Below are 23,893 nucleotides of genomic sequence, written 5' to 3'. Positions count from 1 at the left end.
GGTAGTTCTGTTTTTAGTTTTCTAAGGAACCTCCATCCTGTTCTCCATAGTGGCTGTATCAATTTACATTCCCACCAACAGTGCAAGAGGGTTCCCTTTTCTCCACACCCTCTCCAGCATTTATTGTTTGTAGGTTTTTTGATGATGGCCATTCTGACTGGTGTGAGGTGATACCTCATTGTAATTTTGATTTGCATTTCTCTAATGATTAGTGATGTTGAGCATCCTTTCATGTGTTTGTTGGCAATCTGTATATCTTCTTTGGAGAAATGTCTATTTAGGTCTTCTGCCCATTTTTGGATTGGGTTGTTCGTTTTTTTTTGATATTGAGCTGCATGAGCTGCTTGTAAATTTTGGAGATTAATCATTTGTCAGTTGCTTCATTTGCAAGTATTTTCTCCCATTCTGAGGGGTGTCTTTTCGTCTTGTTTATGGTTTCCTTTGCTGTGCAAAAGCTTTAAGTTTCATTAGGTCCCATTTGTTTATTTTTGGTTTTTATTTCCATTTCTCTAGCAGGTGGGTCAAAAAGGATCTTGCTGTGATTTATGTCATAGAGTGTTCTGCCTGTGTTTTCTTCTAAGAGTTTTATAGTGTCTGGCCTTACAGTTAGGCCTTTCATCCATTTTGAGTTTATTTTTGTGTATAGTGTTAGTGAGTGTTCTAATTTCATTCTTTTACATGTAGCTGCCCAGTTTTCCCAGCACCACTTATTGAACAGGCTGTCTTTTCTCTATTGTATATTCTTGCCTCCTTTATCAAAAATAAGGTGACCATATGTGCATGGGTTTATCTCTGGGCTTTCTATCCTGTTCCATTGATCTATATTTCTCTTTCTATGCCAGTACCATACTGTCTTGATGACTGTAGCTTTGTAGAATAGTCTGAAGTCAGGGAGCCTGATTCCTCCAGCTCCATTTTTCTTTCTCAAGATTGCTTTGGCTATTCGGGGTCTTTTGTGTTTCCATACAAATTGTGAAACTTTTTGTTCTCGTTCTGTGAAAAATGCCATTGGTACTTTGATAGGGATTGCATTGAATCTGTAGATTGCTTTGGGTAGTATAGTCGTTTTCACAATGTTGATTCTTCCAATCCAAAAACATGGTATATCTCTCCATCTGTTTGTATCATTTTAATGTCTTTCATCCGTATCTTATAGTTTTCTGCATACAGGCCTTTTGTCTCCTTAGGTAGGTTTATTCCTAGGTATTTTATTCTTTTTGTTGCAGTGGTAAATGGGAGTGTTTCCTTAATTTCTCTTTCAGACTTTTCATCATTAGTGTATAGGAATGCAAGAGATTTATGTGCATTAACTTTGTATCCTGCTATTTTACCAAATGCATTGATTAGCTCTAGTAGTTTTCTGGTAGCATCTTTAGGATTCTCTATGTGTAGTATCATGTCATCTGCAAACAGTGACAGTTTTACTTCTTCTTTTCCAATTGGGATTCCTTTTATTTCTTTTTCTTGTCTGATTGCTGTGGCTAAAACTTCCAAAACTATGTTGAATAATAGTGGTGAGAGTGGACAACCTTGTCTTGTTCCTGATCTTAGTGGAAATGGTTTCAGCTTTTCAGCATTGAGAACGATGTTGGCTGTGGGTTTGTCATAGATGGCCTTTATTATGTTGAGGTAAGTTCCTTCCACGCCTACTTTCTGGAGGGTTTTTATCATAAATGGGTGTTGAATTTTGTCAAAAGCTTTTTCTGCATCTATTGAGATGATCATATGGTTTTTCTTCTTCAGTTTGTTAATATGGTTTATCACATTGATTGATTTGCATATACTGAAGAATCCTTGCATTCCTGGGATAAACCCCACTTGATCATAGTGTATGCCCCTTTTAATGTGCTGTTGGATTCTGTTTGCTAGTATTTTGTTGAGGATTTTCACATCTATGTTCATCAGTGATATCTGGGCCCGTGATTTTTATTTTTCCCCTAGAATGTTTAGACAAATTGTTAACATATCCTATGTCAAGGACCCAGAATAAAAATATACTGTTGCAAAACTAGTGTTAACTTTTTAATTTTCTGAAAATTGGAAACATTTAGGTATTTAAAATAAATGGTCTTGTCATTAATTCTGTTGGATGCCATTTGTATAGTATGTGATGCTTCCTCTCTAGTAGGAAGCATCACACACTATACAGTTTGCTTAGGGCCATACCTCTTATCTCTTATGAAGCAGATGAGCACATTGTAGACATGTGAATATGGCATATTTCATTATACACAGTTGCCATAATGGCATCTTACTTTATATTTCCAACGTGCGGTTATCACCTAGTTACCACTTAGATGCAGAGGATGTTTCCAGAGGTACAGTATACCATTTGGCTTGAAACTTTTGAAACGAAATCTTTTCCTTTGGTTTTTAACAAAGGAGGCACATGAAGAAAATGTTACAAGATGTTTAAGGAAAGTTTAAAATATTTATTTTCTTGATTAGCTTAAATTTGTTACTGTTTTATGAGGAATAAAAATAAAACAATAAAATAACTTTTTGTATCCTTTCATTATCTGTTATTTGCTTTTGTTGTTTATTTTCATATATTTAAATATGTTCTATCCATTGCTACGTAATACTGTGCTTATTAAAATCTGTAGCTTCATTTTTGAGATAACAGCAGTTGAAATTATAAATAACAGTATTAATTGCAGTTTATTTCTCTTATTAAATAGTAAGTGAAGCTCAACGTGATTTTCAGATAGAGAGTTGTGACTTAGACCAAAGAATAATAATCTCTTTTATTAATATGTAATGACCAAATTAATTCCTTCTTTTAATTTACTAAGATAATAATTCAGTTCAAGTAATAACCTTGGTGCACATGGTATTTAAGATCATTTAATATCCATATAATTGGTATGTATATATTCTTTTAAGATTGGTATGTATATATTCTTTTAAGAGGCTTTTTGTTTTATTTCTGACAGTTAACATTTGTCTAAAAGTGTTTATCTGTCATACGCTAAATTATCTTTGTTGTCACCTGGCATGCACTAATGAGCTTACTGTACAGTACTAAATTCGTTCCACTGTTCGAAAAACATGATATTCTACAAAACAACATGCATATGATCAATGGATACTATTTTCTAGAAGGAAGACATTTGCAAGATAAAAAAATGCAGTAATGGATATATACTATTACTGCCAGCTAAAACTTAAGAATACTCAGTTTTGGGGGTGTTAATCATTAAACATTTAAGTTCTTGGTGGGTGCCATCGCCATTTTTCATCCTGGGGAAATTGCCAGGTTTTATAAGGCATAATATCTAAAGTCAAGGATCTTAGATCCCAGTTGTGATTACATGAGTTATAGGCGTGCAACAGTTGGTGATCAGTAACACATAAAAGCAGTAGATCATGATATAACGTTAAGTGTGCAGGCTTTAGAGCTAGACAAAGTTTACCTTCTGGCTCAGCTTTTTCCTAGCTGTGTGGCTGTGGGCAAGTTACTGTGCAGCTCTTTACCTCAGTTTCCTCGATTTAAAAACTGGAATATGACACCTACTTCAGTGGATTGCTGAGGGAATTAAAGTACTTGAATGCATTTAAAAAAGCATTTAGAAAAGTGGCTGTTAATTAGTAGGTGCTGTTTGTTGTCTGCATAATCAAGTTCTCAGAAGTATAATATAGACCAGGGATCTTGAAGGTGAAAGGACTTTGAGGGAAAAGGAAGACAGTCACCGTATTTCTTTTACCTCATCTAACAGTGAGGGTATCTGCAAGACTGTGTGAGCATCATAAGCACAGGCGCAGTAGCTCCTTCAGTTTTGAATCTCAGTACTTAGCATGCATCCTCTTTGGTATGCAATATTTCATTAAGTGTTGAATGAACTACTTGCTCTCGTTTATATCTCTCTCTATAGTTCACAAAGCATGATCATGTAAATCTTTATCTGCTCATCTCCACAACCTCATATTATAGTAATGGTGCCTTACATGAATTGAGTGCCAGCTCTGTACCAGGCACTGCACAGTGCCTGTTTTTCGAACAATGACACTAAAGCCTGAAGGGGTAAATAACTTAATAAAACCACACAGTTAGTAAGAAACAGAAGAATCCAGTCCAAATTCTGACTCCAAACTATGTGGTTCTTAAACTAAACCATTCCACGTCTCATCTTACATGAAGAAGAGTGTCTCAGGAGGGTTTAACAATGATCACATAGCATAGAGTAAAACAAGTATTGAATTAAACTCAAGCAGGAAATAATGAGGGCTTTAGAATTAAAATATGTGATCACAATTAATGTTTAAGTTGATCTAGACACTTTTATTACCTTAGAGTATAGAGATATTAGCATTGGACTTGAACCACCACTAAAAGAGTAGGAAAAGAGAGGATAACTTCTAAACTAAAAGAAAGAAGGAGTAATAAAAAATAATTGGCCCAAAGCAGGCAAAATGGAAAGAAAAAGCGGCATAGTATAAGTGGAACAGATAAAAATAACACCTATAAAATGATAGCTTTAAACCTAAATATATTAGTAATTATATTAAATTTAAATGGACTATATTTGCTGTGTACTTGTCTTACATGTATTTGTTCTACATGTGTATTTTATGTAGAGTCCATTTGCGTATTCCTTTTCTAATAAAAAGTTTTTAAAAGTTTTATAATACTTCGAGAGCATCCACATTTCAAACTGTGTCAGTGCTTAAACTGTCTTTGCACAGAGCTTTTCTTCTATCAAATTTTTTTATGGTTCTAATAAACATCTTTACACGCTATCTTCCTTTAAAAGCAATGTGACAGATTACAGTAAATGATGTGTATACAATTATATTTAAAAAACATGTACAGTATATTTAAGACAAAATCTAAAGCATGAGGAAGAAGAAGAAATAAATATTAAAGTTATTGTGATTGAATATTAAATTAGCTCTAAGCTTTTCTTTGGCAGAATCAAAAGGTGTGAATAGATTCTTCTCACTAGTGGGGTGTGTGGTGTTTCTGCATTTGTGGAGTGTAATAATATTAACCATTTTAAAGATGTTTTCATCAATAAAAGTAACAGCCTTAACTGAAGTCAATATTTATGGATGATAATATTTTTATTTAGTCACATTACTCATTTTGTAACTTTTTTCCTTGTAGGCACTGAATGGCTTTGTATTGGTTGTCACTACAGATGCTTTGGTCTTTTATGCTTCTTCTACTATACAAGATTACCTGGGGTTTCAGCAGGTAAATATATTTTTCTTAGGTCATTAAAAAAATTTTTTTGGAAAATTAATTTTCTACTTTTATCTTACACTTAGGGACACAAGTGATAGTTTGTATATATAAAATGTAATTAAAATACATATGCTATAGAATAAAAAAGTATATGTTTGTAGCTAATATATTTTTATACTTTTAAAAATCTACTGCATTATAATTTCCTTAAGGGTATATGTGATTCATGGATTTTGTGTTTCTTCTTTCACTTATGAAGAACTCTTACGTATACGAAACTTTAGGGTAAGGGGCAGATAGGGTTTGGACAGGGGCAGACAAGAGAATATTTACCATCAAATTAGTTATGGATACTGGAAGGTATATGACAACTATGAAATGAATGAGGTGATATGTAAAGGTATGAGCAAAATACTATGGCTTCTCCCTTTAATTCCGACTTGTATGGATTATGGAAGCTTTCCTGAAGGAAATGGTATTTAAGCTAACCTAAAGAAAGTGTAGGATCCGGATGGGTGGACAATTGTGGAGGGAACACAGAGAAGAAAAGCTTAGACGTACTGTAGACAGTAGGTTGGAAGGCCTTGAAGGAGGCGAGCGTGTTTGGTTTAATGTTACTGAGTGTATAGTGAATAAATGGAGTAATAAGGTGTTCGGCATATTTGAGGGGCAGGAACATCCAATATGATTTGAGAAGTTTGTAAGTACACTTGAATGCTAACTACTCTTATATATCAGTAGTTCTTAAATTCTAATGTGCATAAGAATCACCTGAAGAACTTCATAAGATGTCATAAAATTGATGGGCCTCATTCCCATATAATCTGATTCAGTACGTCAGAGTGGGGCCCATGTATTTCATTTCTAACAAGCTGGCAGGTGATGCCAAGACTGATGGTTGAATAGCACCGTCTGCACCGTTATATAGACTGAAGTTTAAATTATGTCATACACACTATAGAAGCCACTAAATGTTTTTGTTAAAGGGAACGGGTATGCTCCAATCTATATTTCAGAAGATAACTCTGGCATTGTGTAATGGATGGCATAGAGATGACTTCATGCTAGAAGATAAAGTTCGTAGGAAGATTTAAGTCCAGATAGCTAAAGTGGTGGAATCTGGCTACTGACACAAAGCCTAACTTCAGTATTTTTGAATTTTAAAGAAAATATACTAATGTCCATGGAAAAGCCTGTTTGCAACTTAATTACATAACTAGTTTAATTATTATTTGATGTGTGATTCATAACAGTTAAGAAATCAGAAGGATTAGCTGTTTCCCAATCTGTTTTTTTTCTTCATATATACATATAACCTGGATATTCTTTAAGAAAACATTCATATCTGACATTGGTGGTGGTTTATGGCACCATTTTCAAAACTGCATCTTGTGACTCATTAGTGGGTTATGAAATTGATGTAGTGGATCACCATCAATCATTCCTTTTAGTTGCTTAAAATGAAATAAAATAGAAAACACAATATTGCCACACATATGTGGAATCTAGATAAATGGTAGAGATGACCTTATTTGCCAAGCAGAAATACAGACACAGACGTAGAGAACAAATGTATGGACACCAAGGGGGAAAGGGGTCGGGTGGGAGGAATTGGGAGATTGCGATTGACACATATACACTATTGATACTATGTATAAAATAGACAACTGATGGGAACATACTGTATAGCACAGAGAACTCTACTTAATGCACTGTGGTGTCCTAAATGGGAGGGAAATACAAAAGAGAGGGTATACATACATACATATATATATATATATATATATATAGAGAGAGAGAGAGAGAGAGAGAGAGAGAGAGATGGCTGATTCATTTTGCTGTACAATAGAAGCTAACAGGACATTGTAAAGCAACTATACACCAGTAAAAATTAATTTAAAAAATATTGTCACACATAAAAGAAGTGTTCTGTGGAACTTTTTTCCACGTGTGTATACACACACACACACGATGGATAGGAAATGTATTTCTTGCCATGAGTTGCAATAAAAAAAAGTTAGAGCAATTCTGGTGGAAGGGCTAAGGGCTCAGCACTGTAGTAAATGCTGAGAAGCAAGAGGTGAAGGAGGGATTCTGACCTGGTGATGGCATAATCCCTTACTCTTATGGAATCTACTAGAAGTAAAAATTTCGTATAAGGAAAATGATTAGAGAGCAGTGAAGGAACTACAGAATACTATGAAGCTTAGAGAAGTCAAATGCAGCTGGATGTTCAGACAAGGTTTTGTGGAAGAAGGAGGATTTTAAAAGATCAGTAAATAGATGAAAATCAGCAGAACTTAATGTGCTGCAATTAAGGAGTGGGAAGGTGACTTATTTGACTGAAAAGCTTTCACACAGGGAAGTGATGGCAAATAACTTTTGACTTGTCAATTACAGTGCTAGTCTCTTTCTAGCTTTTCCTATATTGGATTCCTGGAGAGCTTTGCAATCATTTCATTTGCGTTCATCACCACTAACAAGCACCCACTAATCTAGCAAGGTTTTGAAATTAGTAAACCACATTTTGAAAAAATCAGTACTCCTTGTTAATTTCCTTGTGCTTTTTTTCTTTAGTCTGATGTCATCCATCAGAGTGTGTATGAACTGATCCATACTGAAGACCGAGCTGAATTTCAGCGCCAGCTACACTGGGCATTAAACCCTTCACAGTGTCCAGACTCTGGACAAAAAATCGATGGTAAGAATGTTTCCCAAAAGATAGTGTTGGGGATTTTTTGATATAATTCTGTGAAAGAAGGCAGAGAACCTTTAGGGGCATAGAACTCCATGGTGAAGGTTGGGAAGAAGGGGAAAGACGTGAATCTCTGGCTGTGGGCCAGAGCCAGGTCACAGGGAGCCTGGTGACCTAAGGAGGATTTTGACAGATGACAGCCATTGATGAATTTCACGTGACAAAGCATAGCCATATACTCACTACTATATTGTATAAAAAGAACTCTTACACTATTGTGAAAAGGGGGAAGGAATGTACAAGGTTGATTCTGGAGTGTGTGTAAATTGTTCTGTGTTTAACATGCACCAAATACAAAAGCAGACTAGCATATGCAAGGATAAAAAACCTTCTTTCAATGCAAGCAGTGTTTTCACACATCTGTGAAAATGTTAAACAGAAAAAAAGGCTTAGAAAATACAGAAATTGTTGACAGGATAGCTCAACAGAAATAAAAACAGCCGAATAGGTAAAGTTCTATGTAGTGAAAATGTTATTCAATAAGTTTTCATTTCTTTTCACTAGCTCCCCTTCTGAAAGCGATTTTTTTTTGTAATCCAAATACAGACTTCGGTTTAGAAATCAACAAAAATTTCAGCTATTCAAACACTTAATTTTACAGCAAAATGGAAAGTAACTTTGTGTTGCTATTATTTCTACAGAAGCTAATGGCCTCTCACAGCCAGCAGTCTATTATAACCCAGACCAGGTTCCTCCAGAGAACTCTTCGTCTATGGAAAGGTGCTTCGTTTGCCGACTAAGGTGTCTGCTGGATAATTCCTCTGGTTTTCTGGTAAGGTGCAAAATCTTTTACTGACATTTACTATTAAGTTTTAGAAAATTAAAAAGAAAAGTGAAACCAATTTAATTTGAATGTATTTGAGTTTGGGTTATAAAAATCTACTTTATTAAATAATTTTATAAAGGACAGTAACTTTTTAAAATCTTTCTAAAGTTTTAAAAATATCTTCTATAACTCAAAATCTGTGTCCTTTAGGATGCAGTAACAAAGACTGAGTGGAGTAACAGGGAACTCTCTATATTTTTTCCCCTTTTTTTGGACTTTTTAGGTATAAGATAGAGAATTATGTAGTACTTCTTTGGCAGCAGGCTGCTTACCCTCCTTGGATTTAATGCCTGCCAAATGGAAAAATGATCACGGCCTTTTCCGCACGGCTGGAATAACTGCCGTGTAAAAAAGTGGCTGTGTCTTCACGATTGCAGGATCCTCCTCTAGTATGAGATGCTCTTGAGCAGTGTGAACTCCTGAGCGGGATGGCCAGGGAGCAGCGTAGGCAGGACGCTAGGAGTAGAGACGGCCCGGCCTCTCAGGTGCCTGTGTCCTGAAGACGGTGCACTCCACCAGGTACAGAAGAAGAGACAAAGCATGTTGCGTATCACTTTTGTGACTTCTCAGGAATTGGAAACAGATAATCAAATCTATTAGCAAACGATGATTCTTGTTGGTGTGTTTATTCCTGAAGATAGTTTTGCTGACCCAGAATTAGAACTGTGCTTTGAGCTAGTTTCCTAGTACTGATGATCAGTTAGTATGTAAGTCTAGGTGGAATTTCTCTGTGTAATTGGGCCTTTTCTGCCTTGTGCTGCTCTCATATTGATGTCAGAATCATCCTTTGGCCTGGTACTGTTTTAAGCAACCCAGATTGATCATGGTCATGATTAAATTGTCTCTGTTTCCTCTGTCTTCTAAAATTATTCTCTAATAGAGTTCTGTGTTCTTTGTATGGTTTTATGATTCATTTTAGTGTTTTTAAACAGTTGTGTTTTATCTCTCTATAAAAGATTCCCATGAATTTTGAAATATACTCTGAGCTGTGGACTAATCCACAGACTATATCTGAAAATTAATATGTACCTGATGCCTGTATCACTATTCATTCGTTCAGGAAATAGAGTTTGAGTGTGCGGTGTGCACGGACCCGTGCTAGGCGTGGATGGTAGGGCAACCGCAAGGTCAGAAAACCATTAGGTCTTCCTTTTGTGACCTATTTTAAAGCACCGAGTGGCTCACTTACCAATCCCTTGAGGATAGTCCTCATACTACCTTTTAGGATATTTTTAATGGGCTTCCTGGGGAGAAAGGAATTAAAGTCACATTTGATAGCCTCATGAACTTTTATGGAATCTTCAAGAACACTGGAAATGGCCTTGATGGAGCCTTTTAAAAAGGAGCCATTTTAAAGTGTTAATCTTAATGAACTGTGTTTTGGTTTTTTCAGGCAATGAATTTCCAAGGGAGGTTGAAGTACCTTCATGGACAGAACAGGAAAGGGAAGGATGGATCAATACTTCCGCCTCAGTTGGCTTTGTTTGCAATAGCTACTCCACTGCAGCCACCGTCCATACTTGAAATCCGAACCAAAAACTTCATCTTTAGAACCAAACACAAGCTAGACTTTACACCTACCGGTTGTGATGCCAAGTAAGTGAAACCTTTTCAGGTTTACTTTTACTAAATGTATATTTTGTTGCAGTAAGTGTGTCTTAGCATGTATATATTTTCCATATGGTGTTGACTGTAGTATTGTTTATTATTATAGTAGCTATTATTATTTCATACTTTACAGCATAGCCTTTTAAAATAAAATTTCATCACGTTGACAAATCATTTTATTATTTTACAATATTTGACGTAATTTCTGTATTGTACAGATGATGTGTTTATATAAGATTCAGTATCCTGATGACATTTATTGTTGGCTTGTTGTACATTTTTAAATTATACAAACTTTGACTTTTAGCCCTAGAAGTTTAGCAACCAAAACATGTTGCTGCTTTTCTCCTTCCTAATACGGGAGTGCAGGCAGGTTGGAGAAACCCTGCCCCTCAAAATGTAGTATAAGTATTCTAGAATTTAATTAGAGAGCTTGTGTTTCACCTATATAATCTACTCTGTTAGACTCATCTTTAGCAATAATTTTCATGGTCTTTCTTCAGGAGAAGAAAGGAGTCTAAAAGTGAAATTTGCAGCCATAAGCAAAAGAGAGCAGTTACAGAATTGTGTGTGTTTTGCTACCTGCTAGTGTGAAATTCTGAATGTCAACATAGTACAGAAACTAGCACATAACTAATGAATTTATGTTGGCTACTTCATTTATGTTAAATTTTAATTTCATTCTTACGTTGCCTTGTTTTTAAACAGAGGAAGAATTGTTTTAGGCTATACTGAAGCAGAGCTATGCATGAGAGGATCAGGATATCAATTTATTCATGCTGCTGATATGCTTTATTGCGCTGAGTACCATATCCGGAGTAAGTTGTAGTTTCTTATGAGCTTGGCTGTGAAAGCAGCTTACGCTCTAGTACGTGTTTCAGATTATTACTAATGTAATGTGTTTAAGGAAACTATTTGGATAAACGTCTCCTTAGTGTCACGCAATTACGATTAAGCCTGAGTTACACTCTCTATTCATTAGCTGCCACACAGGAATTAAGTAGTTTAATTACTCTGAAAATGACCATTTTGCCCATGTTTTTGCTCAGGAGTTGTTTTAATAGCATCATTTTTAATTCTAAAATTTATGTTAATACAGATTATGCTTTAAAATTGTATAGTAAAATATTAGGCTGTAGGAAATGTTCCCTTTTTTTTTTTGAAACAAAAACAATTTTCCCTCCAAACTCTGTACTCTCTTTTCACATGTTATGAGAATTGTCTGACTTAATCTTTCCTTGAACCACTTAAATAATAAATCTAATACGAAAGAGGAAAAAACAGCAATGCTGAAGAAGTATTTTGATACATTTTAATATACTGTGCTTAAAAGTCGTCAATATATTTATCATCTTTGGTGATATGTGAATTACATCTAGAAATATTACAGAGATTATTGTGTTGATTTTGGATTTGATAATTTAATTCTTTTTTGTTTTAGTGATTAAGACTGGAGAGAGTGGCATGATAGTGTTCAGGCTTCTTACGAAAGACAATCGGTGGACTTGGGTGCAGTCAAATGCACGCTTAGTTTATAAGAATGGAAGACCAGATTATATCATTGCAACTCAGAGACCTCTAACGTAAGCACAAAGACCTAGAACATTTCATGTTTTGGTTTTTTATTTTAATAACACTTTGGTTTATAAGTTCTCCTACATGAAAACCTAAAAATAAATTTTAAGAGAATTTACACTGGAAATAAAAATTGAAAGGTAATATGTATAGAAAGAAGGCGGCATAGGGTAAGGACATGGAGAAAACAGAGTTAACAAACTTTCTTGAAAAACTGTGTATGTAGAGCTCCAGAAAGAGAATAATCAAAGAAAACTCCAAGGGTTTATCCTGGGTATATGAAGGAAAGATGAAAAGCCAGTGCCATCTGTCAAATAAAATAAAAACGTAACAGTGCTTTGTTTAGCATGTTTGCTAATAAGCAGGCAGTGATTTTTAAGCTTCTCATATATTCTCGAAGTGAGTAGTTTGTCAAATATTTGTATTGCAAATGTTTTCTCCAGTCTGGAGAATTGATTTTTGTATGTGATTTTGAGGGGCAAGGATCAAAATTATTCCTTTCCCTTATATGGCTATCTAGCTGACTGGTAACATTTATTAAAGGTGGTTTTTTGAAAAGACCATCTTTTCCCCACTGCACTGCATTTCAATCAGGGGATTGTATCTGGGGTTCTGTTTCTGGGTTCCATTGGTCTGGTTGTCTATTTTTAGACCAAAGCACATTGTCTTAACTATTCTGTACCTTGATATGCCTTGATATGCCTTGATATCTAGATGTATGCCCGCCATCTTGTTTGTTCAGAACTTTTGTTCTCCTTCAAGAGAATCTTGTCTCTTTACCTTTCTATGTAAGTAGTTTAGGACTCAGTTGTCAATTCCCATGGGAAAATTTGTTGAGATTTTTGAATGGGACTGCATTGAAATTATAGTTTCTTTTGTGAGAATTAACATCTTCTATAATATTGAATCTTCCAACCCATGAACATGGTGAATGTATATATGTGCATATGGGTACATGTGTACGCATGTACCCATGTCTTTATCTCAATAATGGTTGTATGTTTCTTAGTTTTATACATCTTTTATCTCAATAATGGTTGTATGTTTCTTAGTTTTATACATCTTTTAATTTTATTCCAAAATATGTTATGTTCTGTGATGTTGTTTTAAATGGTATATATACATTATATATAATTTTTAATATATAGAAATAGTTGATTTTTTAATATTGGTTTATTATATCCAGTGACCTTAGTAAAAATTCACTTGTTAATTCTAGTAAGGTGTCTGTAGATGTTTTTAAGGTTTTTTCTGCTATATATACCATGTTGTTTGTTTGCAAATAATTTTTTTCCTTTCCTCCTTTAGACTTAGTTTTGTTGTTGTTAATTCTCTTATTGCACTGGCTAAGCCCTCAGTAAAATGTAATGGAAATAATAATTCATTTTTGTCCTATTCCCAGACTTAAGGGTGAGAGAGAGCCTTTAGTATTTTACCGTACCATTATGAATCGTTGTTGAATTTTACTGAATACTTCCTCTGCGTTCATTGACATCGTGATTTTTCTCCTTTATGCTCTTCTTTTCTTTTTACTGTATAAAGTCTGTAGTGGTAGAATTTTAAGAAGCATTTCCTGGTATTGGGAATTTGTGCCCTCTTTTAATCACTATTACTAGGACATTAATTTTATTCTTCTTCTCAAGGAGCCAGCTTTTGGTTTGTTGATTTTTTCCTGTTGTCCATTTGTTAATCCATTTTATTTATGTCTGCTCATTATTATTTCCTTCCTTCTACTCTTTCGGGTATAATTTTAATTTCTTCCCAACTTTTTTAATATACATGGTTAATTAAGCTAAGCTATCACTTTTCCTTTAAGTATGAGTATCTACAACCCTTATGTTTTGGTATGTCTTCTTTTTATCATTCAATTGAAAATATTTGTTTTAGTATTTATTTTGACTTTTTTTAATTCATGAATTATTTAGAAATACAGTGCTATTATATATCCTTTGTGCTATTTGTTTGTTAGGAGATTTTCTAGTTGTCTTTTTGTTACTTTAAGCTTAATTCCACTGCAGTTAGTTAGAGAGAGGATAGTCTCCCTATGATTTCAGTCCTTTGAAATTTGTGGTGGCTTACTTTACTTTATGATCTAGTAATATGGTCAATGTTAAAATAAATATCCCATGTGCTCTTATCAATACATGTTCTATTGTATGTATAGTGTATTTTATATATCAATCATCAGTGGTCTGGTTTGTGGTGTTCATGTTTTTATACATTTGATATTTTTGTTTGCTTGTTCTATTAGTTTAGTTAGTTATTATTAAGAGGTTATGAGATCCATTGGAGCTCTTTACCTAATATGGATATTAAATTTTACATATATACACTCTGTGTAGTACATATGAACCTATAACTATGACATTTTCTCCGTGCCTTGATTTATGAATTCCTTTCCCATGCAAAAATTTTTAATTTTCATGTGTCAATCTTCCTTTAGAGCTTCTGGGTTTTATATTTCAACAAGCCTCATTTTTATATTGGGATCTTTATTCCATTTGTAATCCATTTTTTCAGGTAGGGATGGAACCTGAGTGTGAAATTAATGACTGTATTAAGTTTTTGACAAATTCTAAATTATTTAAATTTGTCTGAAAAACAATTTTAAGTACTTAACCATCATCAGAACGATTTCTCTCAAAGTTCATGTTCCCTGCTGTGAAACTCAACTCCAGTGTATTTTGCTTGCTCTTATTTTTTCTTTTCTAAAACTTCTCATTTTGAAATGTTTATGATGTGACGCTTCTTAACATATGCCAACTTTCTTGTGCACAATTTTAGAGATGAAGAAGGAACAGAGCATTTACGAAAACGAAATATGAAGTTGCCTTTTATGTTTACCACTGGCAAAGCTGTTTTATATGAGGTAACCAACCCTTTTCCTCCCATAATGGATCCCTTACCAATAAGGACTAAAACTGGTGCTGGTGGAAAAGGTTCTGCTACCAAATCAACTCTAAGTAAGGATTCCCTCAATCCCAGTTCCCTCCTGAATGCCATGATGCAACAGGATGAATCTATTTATCTCTATCCTGCTTCAAGTAGTACACCTTTTGAAAGAAACTTTTTCAGTGACTCTCAGAATGAGTGCAGTAGTTGGCAAAGCAATGTTGCACCAATGGGAAGTGACAATATCCTGAAACATGAGCAGATTGGCCAGTCTCAGGAAATGAACCCCACAGTCCCCGGAGATCACGCAGGGCTCTTTCCAGATAATAGAAATAGTGACTTGTACAGCATTATGAAACACCTGGGCATTGATTTTGAAGATATCAAACACATGCAACAGAATGAGGAATTTTTCAGAACTGACTTCTCTGGTGAAGATGACTTCAGAGATGATATTGACTTAACAGATGAAATTCTGACCTACGTCGAAGACTCTTTAAATACGTCTGCCTTTGGCTGTTCAGGTTACCACCAGCAACAGTCCATGGCTCTGAACGCCAGCTGCATGGTACAGGAGCACCTCCAGTTAGAACAGCAAGAGCAGCGACAGCACCGTCAGCAGCACATAGCAGCAGAGCAGCAGCAACAGCTGTGTCAGAAGATGAAGCACATGCAGGTTAACGGCATGTTTGCAAACTGGCACTCCGACCAGTCCGTGCCTTTTAACTGTCCTCAGCAAGACTTACAGCAGTACAGTGTCTTTTCAGACTTACCTGGGACCAGTCAAGAGTTTCCCTACAAAGCTGAGATTGACACTCTGCCTTACGCACAGAACTTTATCCCCTGTAGTCAGTCTGTGTTGCCGCCACATTCTGAGGGTACACAGTTAGACTTTCCCATTGGGGATTTCGAACCAGCCCCATACCCTACACCTTCTTCTAATGTAGAAGATTTGGTCACCTGTTTACAAGTTCCTCAAAACCAAAAGCACGGACTCAATCCACAGTCAGCCCTAGTAACTCCTCAGACGTGTTATGCGGGGGCTGTGTCAATGTACCAGTGCCAGCCGGAAGCTCAGCACAGCCATGTGGCTCAGATGCAGTACAACCCCACGATGCCAGGCCCAACGATGCCAGGCCCGCAGGCGTTTTTAAACAAGGTAAGGGTTTTATCAAACTGAATCAGCCCTTTAGATGATTCTGCGTACATTATAAATCGAACCAAGTTATAAATTTTCTATGTCAGTGACTGATTTTAATCTAATCTATTATCTGTAGCATTCATGTGAGAGAGCATTTTTAATTTTATCTGTGACTACTATTTTTTTTTTTTTATAAGCCAGTACTTTTTTAATATGTTAGTAATACAAGTATATCATAGTTACCTGAAAGGAGAAAGAAATCAAGGAAAAAAGCAACATGGCCTTAAGTGACGACCAGGTGAAATTAGTTAAAAGTATATTATTTAGAATAATCTTGATTTTTAAAAACGGGGCCTTTTAAAAATTCGGACTTCAAAAAGATTTAAATTTTAAAAAATATTTTCTTCAAAGCTCAATTTTTTTGCTGACATAGAATTGATTTACAATTACTTTCAGGTGTACAACATAGTGACTTAATATTTTTATAGATTATTGGCTCGATTTCTGTTGAAATTGGATTAAAATCAATATAGTTGTGCTTCCTTCAAATGCTTTTGTCCTAGATGATCTCTGGAATTCAGTGCTCGGTTCCTTGGTGTTCTCTGGCAGTCCCTCCATGTGACCTGCCAGATGCTCATGTTTTCCTTTAAGATAGAATAGTTTTTTTCCTGGCATGCTTTAAAAAAAAAAAAATTGGGTAACTCAGCTGGCTTTCTATCACGGAACTCAAACTGGATGTCTTATGTTTGTTTAAATGTGTCATTCGAGCCCTTCTAGCACCACGGTAACTTTAAAAAAAAAAAAAGTGCTTGCTGATGAGTGCTGCTCTCTGTGGCCACCCAGGGATATATCATGTTTGCATTTACGCTTTTCCATGAGAAAATATTTAGTTCATTTTATAGTATATTTAAGTTTAGTTTTGAAGCAAATCCTGGTTATAAGAGTACGTATTATAATAGTTTATAAATGTTACTTGAATCTTTTTCACCAATTGTTTTTTCTGGCCGTTCTTTATACACGTGGTTTTGTCTGATTATATATGAGGTTTGTCTGATTATATGAGCTTATTAATCGAAAATGGCTGTGAAAGGTTTTCTTATCCTCATTCCTGACTTCCTTCAGTTATTTAACAATTGGTTACGGTCTATCTCACACCATTGCTGTGAAGTAAGCCTGGGTAGGTAGGTAACTTTGGTACAGTTTACTGTACAAGTTAATTATGTAAAATTAATTACATTTTGAACAGGGCCTGCATTAGCATGAGTTCCTTACAGTATTTTCTTCCCCCACTGTTTTGTATTACTTCTTTATGAATGATAAGAATTCTAGACCTACATATTCCCCCTAGGAGTTATTAAAACTAAAGAAAATTAAAATTCCATCTGTGGCTCACATTATATTCTGGTGGACAGCACTGCTGTAGACAATATATTTAAAGAGAATTGCTGATGTGCATTGTATTATGACTGATGAGAGTAATTTATTCAAAACCTACCATTCTCTGGGCAATTACTATATTCCCTTTGAAAGCTCGACGAAGTGTAGAAGCAGTCTGTTTTGATTGCTGAAACCTAATGTTACATAGGCTTTAGAAAGGTAGCTTTCATTCGAAGCAATTAAGGGTATGATTATAATGTTACTTTCACTAACTATATTCTAAAATACAAAAGGCTCTCTAATCTATAAAAATCCTACAGAACTAGGTGTCTCTGTCCTCCCTCCTCCTTTTTTTCAGTAGCAGTTATGGAGATCAGCCTAATTTCATTGTTACACGGCAAGAGCAAGTATTCTACTTTGGTAACTTATTTCCATAATTAGGACAGTCATTTTAGCAGTAAAGCATGTTATGAATTAAAAAACTTGGTTCTAGCAATCATGTACCCATGGTGTAATATGTTGTTAGGAATGTTAAGAAGCCTCTTGCAAATCAAAACTTAACCTCCTTTGAGAAGGTTCTAGGTTCTCTGTAGTCCAGTGTAGTGATCTTCAATGTAATTAAAATTCATTGGTACCTAGAACTTAGATAAAATCTGGTCAAAACAAACTTAACTTACGACAGAGAGTTCAGTAACTGTGATGCACGATTGGTACTCTCTGATCCATCAGTTCCTTTCCAAACCAAAGGCAGCTCGCTGATCAAGTACTCTCTCAGTGTATGGACTGCCAAATCTGAAGTGAGACAATGCTATTATTCATCCGTACCATGTAATGGAGAAACCAAAAGGCTGTAAACGCAACTAATACAGAATATATGTTCAGTATGTCTTCACTGAATGATTTAAAATTTAACGGCAGGAGAGGAATTTGAAGTTTAACAGCGTGCAGGACAAAGATGTTAAAAATACATTTTCATACATCTAATGGCTTAAGATATACGAAGGATCTGTTCTAATAAGTTGCATTGCAATTTTTGTTTTCAGTTTCAGAACGGAGGAGTCTTAAATGAAACCTATCCAGCTGAATTAAATAGCATAAATAACACTCAGCCTACCGCCCATCTTCACCCGTCAGAAGCCAGACCTTTCCCTGACTTGACATCCAGTGGATTCCTGTAATTCCAAGCCCACTTTTCATCTTGGTTTTTTGATTAAATTCGTTTGTGAAACATCATGACGGAGTAATAAAACTGTCATTGTTGGATGTTAGCAAGTTCACGTGGAGGCATTGACGTATGTCGTTCTGTTATTCCAAACCGGATTTTAATGTTTTTCTAAGAGGAGTTAATTACATATATTACCATCATTAAAATAGAAAAAGTATGCTGCCACAGAGGAGTGAAATAATCTACACTTTATAGTATTCTGAGATACCACAGAATATACAAAACTTATTCAGGGGGACATCATGACACTTTTAAATAAGAAAATTTTCTCTGTTGGAATTATTTCTGTCAGAATAAAATGAAATACTTTGAGTTTTGAACTTCAACATTCTTATTAGTTAGTGTACCAAATACGAACTATTTCCTTTTATTTGTAGCTTCTGCTTTTATCTCAGATGTTAAAACGAGTGGTTTGGTGCTTTTATAAAAAGATTATCTCAGTGCTCTCCTCCTTCCTTGGTAATGTAAGAAGTGCCTCACTATTTTTTCTACCTATAACACTGTAGGAGTATGTTTTATATAAAATATACTTTCTCTTTTTAAAATTAATAACATTCTGCACACAAATATTATCGGTGTTTCTTAAATTCAGTCATTTTTATTAATCCAGGCATGTTTTAACTGCACTACTCACCCACTTTCTTCAGGTAAAGGGCAAAAAATGGTTGAAAAGATAATTAATTATTTAATCTAGTTGTTTCTAGACTTTAATGTTGCCGTGTGCCTTATGTTGAAAAATTTTGAAAGTGAAGATGTCTTTCCAAATTATTTTTTAATTATCATATAAATAAGACAGCAGCACTAAAATTTCAAGTTTTCAGAAGTAAGAGATATACCACCATTTAGCTTTACTAAAATCTCCACCTTAATAGTTGAATGTTGCAGTGTAAAGAATCTGCTGTTAAATGCAACAGCATTTAACTTAACATGTATATTAACTTAAAATGAAGAGAAGCAGCTTTATTTTTAGCTCTTTAATAAGTAAAGCACCCATTTCAATATGTATAATTTCTTTAAAAACTGTTTTAGATCTATGATCCTGTAAGATGTTGGAGTATGTTGACTTTATAAATTTCACTTCTTAGTACAGTGGAAACTGTTTTTCTCATATTTGAGGAGTGTTAAGATTGAATATAGCAATGTTTGGTGCAGAGTGTTGGTATGAGTGAAAATAATGGTGCGTTTTGTGTAGTTTATAATGAACAAAATTATTTGTAAAATATTTTCAGTCTTTCATTTAAAGATAGTGCACACCTTATATATGCACGTAAATAGTTTGTTTGGGTCTTCACATACTTTATCAGTGTGTCTTTTTAAGATAGCAAATAACGAATCCAACTTCTTTCAAAATTTGGTATTAAGGAAAAGACAATCATGCAGTTCTCTTAACTTCCAATATTAGGTTGTTGCTATGATATAATGACCTCTATTATCAATAAGGCAAATTAATCAGGCTACTAATTTAACCATCCTCAGGTGACTGAAAAGTGCCACCATCTGCCTTTCTTTTATTTAACTATGACATCTGAAAGGCATAGACATATTTTGCATGTGTTATATAAAAACATGATGGAATCCCACACTGAAATGTAGTATTAAAGTACATTTTTTATTTTTATTTTTTTAGTAAATTAATGTGCATAAAAGTGACTTCAGACAAAATATCTTCTACATCAGTTTTATGCATTTTCAGACAAAAGTTTGAACCTGTAGAATCAATTTAAGTGTTGAAAATAATAAATTTGTCTAAAACATTTCATAATTTGTTTCTGGCATGAGGTATCACTAAAGATTTAGACCAGTGATCCAGATTACTATTCCATTTTCACATTTAAACCTTTCATTAGAAGTCTTCATATAAACCATTATTTGTTAGTCTCTTCCACATGTTACTGAATGGTTTAGTGTAGTGGGGGAAAAAAATAGGCTTTTTAAATTGTGAATATGACGACAATCAAGTATACACTTATAAAATTTAAGAAACTTAAAGCAATATTGTATATTTTTATCTATAAAAGTAACTAAAATTTATCTAAGAATAATAAAATAACATTAAACCAAATACACCTTTGTCTGTACTGCTAAGTGCCAAACAAAGGAAGAATGGTTTGTGTACTGCTGTATTGAGGGATTTATTTTTAGATGATGTGCACTTCTGAGGATGTGGATATGCCTCATTTGATCTTTTTCCTAGGCCAGGTTGTTCTTACTGTACCTGAAGATTTACCAGTGTTCCAATGTATTATATAGCTTTCAATCATTGCTATGCACAAACTAGTGTTTTTCAGTATTACTAAATTTGAGGTAAATGTTTTCATGGGTATTCTCTCCTTCAAGATGTTAATGCTTACATATGCCGTGAATACATTTTTGTTTAAAATGTGATTTATAATAAATATCCTTCCTTATTATCAAAAAATTGTATACAATAATATATATGGTAATAAAATAATCACCAAGTATGAATAATATGTTTTAATGCACATTCTTCTTTCTGGTCCATATAAAGGAAGTGAGTATTCATAGTACAGTGTTTTATATTAGACGAAAGCAGTCTTCAATATTTAAGGATAGGCTAAGTCAATAATTCATAAACTTCTTATAAAGTTCTGCCCCTGGATATTTTGGCCTTGACAGGAATATAAAAAAAACACACTTCAAGTAACTTCATAGGTTAAAATGCTTCTGAAATGGATGTTCTTTTAAACCTTGTCTTATCAGTGTTAGAGTCTAATGGTGTTTTTTAGTATCTCAGATTAAAATCCAACATTCCATTTTAATAGACAATATTTTAAGAATATTTATGACAAAAATGTAAACAACCCATGTTCTATTTTATGCTTAGATTAGAAAAGTTATTGCCCAAACTTACACCTCTAACAAATACAAATGGCATGCTAAGCCTTTGGTGTTAAATTCATCACTATTAAACACTCACCAAGAATTCTGCAGTTAGAATTGAAGAGAAATTCCCGGGAAAAAGTTTTCATTCTAGTAACAATTTTTTACATTAATTGTACATTTATTCTTAATCATTAGGTATTTTTCTCAACACGTCGATAAAAACATAGCAAATTAGCATCATACTTAATTCTGAATATTTGCGAAAGACTAACACTGTCTTTTGCCTACGTGCATAAACATATTCAGTTTTAACTGTTGGATCTGAAAGAATCAAGAAAAATCCAGATAATATTTCTGATCCCTACTTTCAGTCAAATGACTTCATCAGCATGAATGACTTCAACTTGCCCCCTTTGTCACCAAGCCTGTCGGACACTGACCAGGGATGTTAGCTACTCGCTCACAAGACTAGGGAATATCTCTCAAGTTCCTTCCCAGTGTCCGCAGAGGACCATGCTTCCAGTTCCACTAATATGACTGAAACCATCAAAACCCCACAGCACATCCTAAGTGTGTCTGTACTTTTACCTCAACAATACCACCGTCCTCTGCTCTTAGGCCAACCTCCAACATGGGAGGAGGAGAAGCTCCCCGGCCTCCAAGATGGACACTCCTCCCTAACCACAACCTGCCCCTCCATCCCTCCCCCCGCCCCTCCCACTTGGCAACCACAAATCTGTTCTCTACATCCAGAGGTTGGGGGTAGCAGATGTAAGCTAACGTATTTGGAATGGATAAACAACAAGGCCCTACTTATACAGCACAGAGAACTGTATTCAGTAGCCTATGATAAAGCATAATGAATAAGAATGTAAAGAAGAACGTGTGTATATATATTTAACTGAATGACTTTGCTGTACAGCAGAAATTAACACAACACTGTAAATCAACTCTACTTCAATAAAAAAAACAAACACCCTTCCTTTCCAGTTCTCATACACTCAGCTACTCCATCTCCCTCTTCCAGAGTCTCTTCTCTCTCCTCTGGGCACCCCTGTATACAGGTCATCCTCTATCCCAGGAAAAAGAAAAATTACTTGATTCCGCATCCCTTTTCTTATGAAATTACTTCATTGCCTCCTTTCTCTAAAATAATGTTGGTCTCCTGAAATCTTGTTTTTTTCCCATTACGCTGCTTTGTTGATGATGTTCACTTAACTTCCTTCTTACCATAGGCTGATTCTCTATGGCCCTGCACCCTCAGTGAACTTTTTTCCTCCCTTAGGTTCTGTGACATTAGTTGTCCTGCATCCTGTTTATCCCCTCATTTGCCTTTGTTAGCTACTCTCCTCTCCTCCCACCTGGCAACAGGCTTAGTTCTGACCGCCGTGTGTGGTTCTTTCTCTACATACTGACCCTTTGGAAGCTCATCCATTCTGCAGCTACTACCTTTATGATGAATCCCCTGTGATCTCACCTCTGAAAAAGGGTGAAATAAAGACACCTTACCTCTGATTGACTTTCGTTGAGCATCCTTTTCCTCTAAGAGCAGCATAGCAAAGCTAAGCACACAGACTCTGAAGACTCCTGGCCTCCACACACACATGACGTGAATCACTGGGAAGGTTTCTTACTCTCTCTCAGCCTGAGTTTCCGTTTCTACAAAATAAGGATAACAGAAATAGGCGCCTCACAGGATTGTTGGAGAATTCAATAAGTAATTTATGTAAAAACAGTTCCCCAATTGCCAGAACTGGAACAATTTGAGCAAAAAAATAACAGCATTGGATTATAACCCAAAGAATAAAATATCCATGAGTCCATCCTGATACAAATAAATGATTGAAGAAATAAATGGGGAAGAAGGGGCAGATCTTCCTTACAGGAAAATCACAAATATAGATAACTGTGCCTTCCAGTAGATGGAGCTTAATACCCCTCCCCTTGAGTGTGGGCTAAACTCAGCCTCTTGCTTCTAAAGAATACAGTACAGAAAGGGGAAAAAAATGTTTATATTGTAGAAATCTGGCAAGCACCACTTTAACCAAGAGATCGAGTTTGACATCAATTATGTCGTGCTGTTCTCACAGATATGGTGCTATATGATCAGCACACTTCTGCCCTGTGGTATTCTCTCAAACGCACATAGCCCTAGTCTAATCATCAGAAAATGTCAGAGAAACCCAAATTGAGAGACATCCCACAAGATTCCCGGGAGTATTCTTTAAAGTGTTAAGGTCAAGAAAAACACGTTGAGACGTCACAGGTCGGAGGAGACTAAGGAGGCATGACAACGAAATACAAAGTACAATAGGGTATCTTGGATTGCATTCTGCAATAGAAAAGAGGCATTAGTGGAGCAACTGCAGAAAGCCGAATAACGTTTAGTTAATAGTATTGTACCACTGTCATTTCCTAGCTTTACCAATGTACCACGGTTATGTTAAGAGGTTAAGTTTAGA

General features: G+C 35.0%; 1 protein-coding gene and 1 long non-coding RNA gene across 2 annotated transcripts in view; one reads left to right on the top strand and one right to left on the bottom strand.

Annotated features, from left to right (window-relative positions):
- Window positions 1-20,976, top strand: part of AHR (aryl hydrocarbon receptor) — a 49,623-nt gene extending 28,647 nt beyond the window's left edge. Inside the window, exons 4-11 of the mRNA XM_068550560.1 lie at window positions 5,108-5,197; window positions 7,766-7,889; window positions 8,585-8,715; window positions 10,163-10,365; window positions 11,086-11,195; window positions 11,819-11,960; window positions 14,737-16,003; window positions 18,406-20,976. Of these exons, the coding sequence (XP_068406661.1) occupies window positions 5,108-5,197; window positions 7,766-7,889; window positions 8,585-8,715; window positions 10,163-10,365; window positions 11,086-11,195; window positions 11,819-11,960; window positions 14,737-16,003; window positions 18,406-18,540 (2,202 nt within the window). The 3' untranslated portion in view covers window positions 18,541-20,976. The remainder of the gene's footprint in view (window positions 1-5,107; window positions 5,198-7,765; window positions 7,890-8,584; window positions 8,716-10,162; window positions 10,366-11,085; window positions 11,196-11,818; window positions 11,961-14,736; window positions 16,004-18,405) is intronic.
- The window catches only part of LOC137768871 (uncharacterized), a 68,747-nt gene continuing 60,139 nt past the window's right edge, over window positions 15,286-23,893 (bottom strand). The window contains exons 2-4 of the long non-coding RNA XR_011074838.1: window positions 22,941-23,090; window positions 18,040-18,154; window positions 15,286-15,493 (exon numbers count right to left, since the gene is read on the bottom strand). This is a non-coding gene — a long non-coding RNA (uncharacterized lncRNA). The remainder of the gene's footprint in view (window positions 15,494-18,039; window positions 18,155-22,940; window positions 23,091-23,893) is intronic.

The sequence above is a fragment of the Eschrichtius robustus genome, chromosome 8 (genome assembly GCF_028021215.1).
Source record: "Eschrichtius robustus isolate mEscRob2 chromosome 8, mEscRob2.pri, whole genome shotgun sequence".
Lineage (NCBI taxonomy): Eukaryota > Metazoa > Chordata > Mammalia > Artiodactyla > Eschrichtiidae > Eschrichtius > Eschrichtius robustus.
Note: the sequence above shows the minus strand (reverse complement) of the source record. Positions and strands in the feature narration are given on the sequence as shown.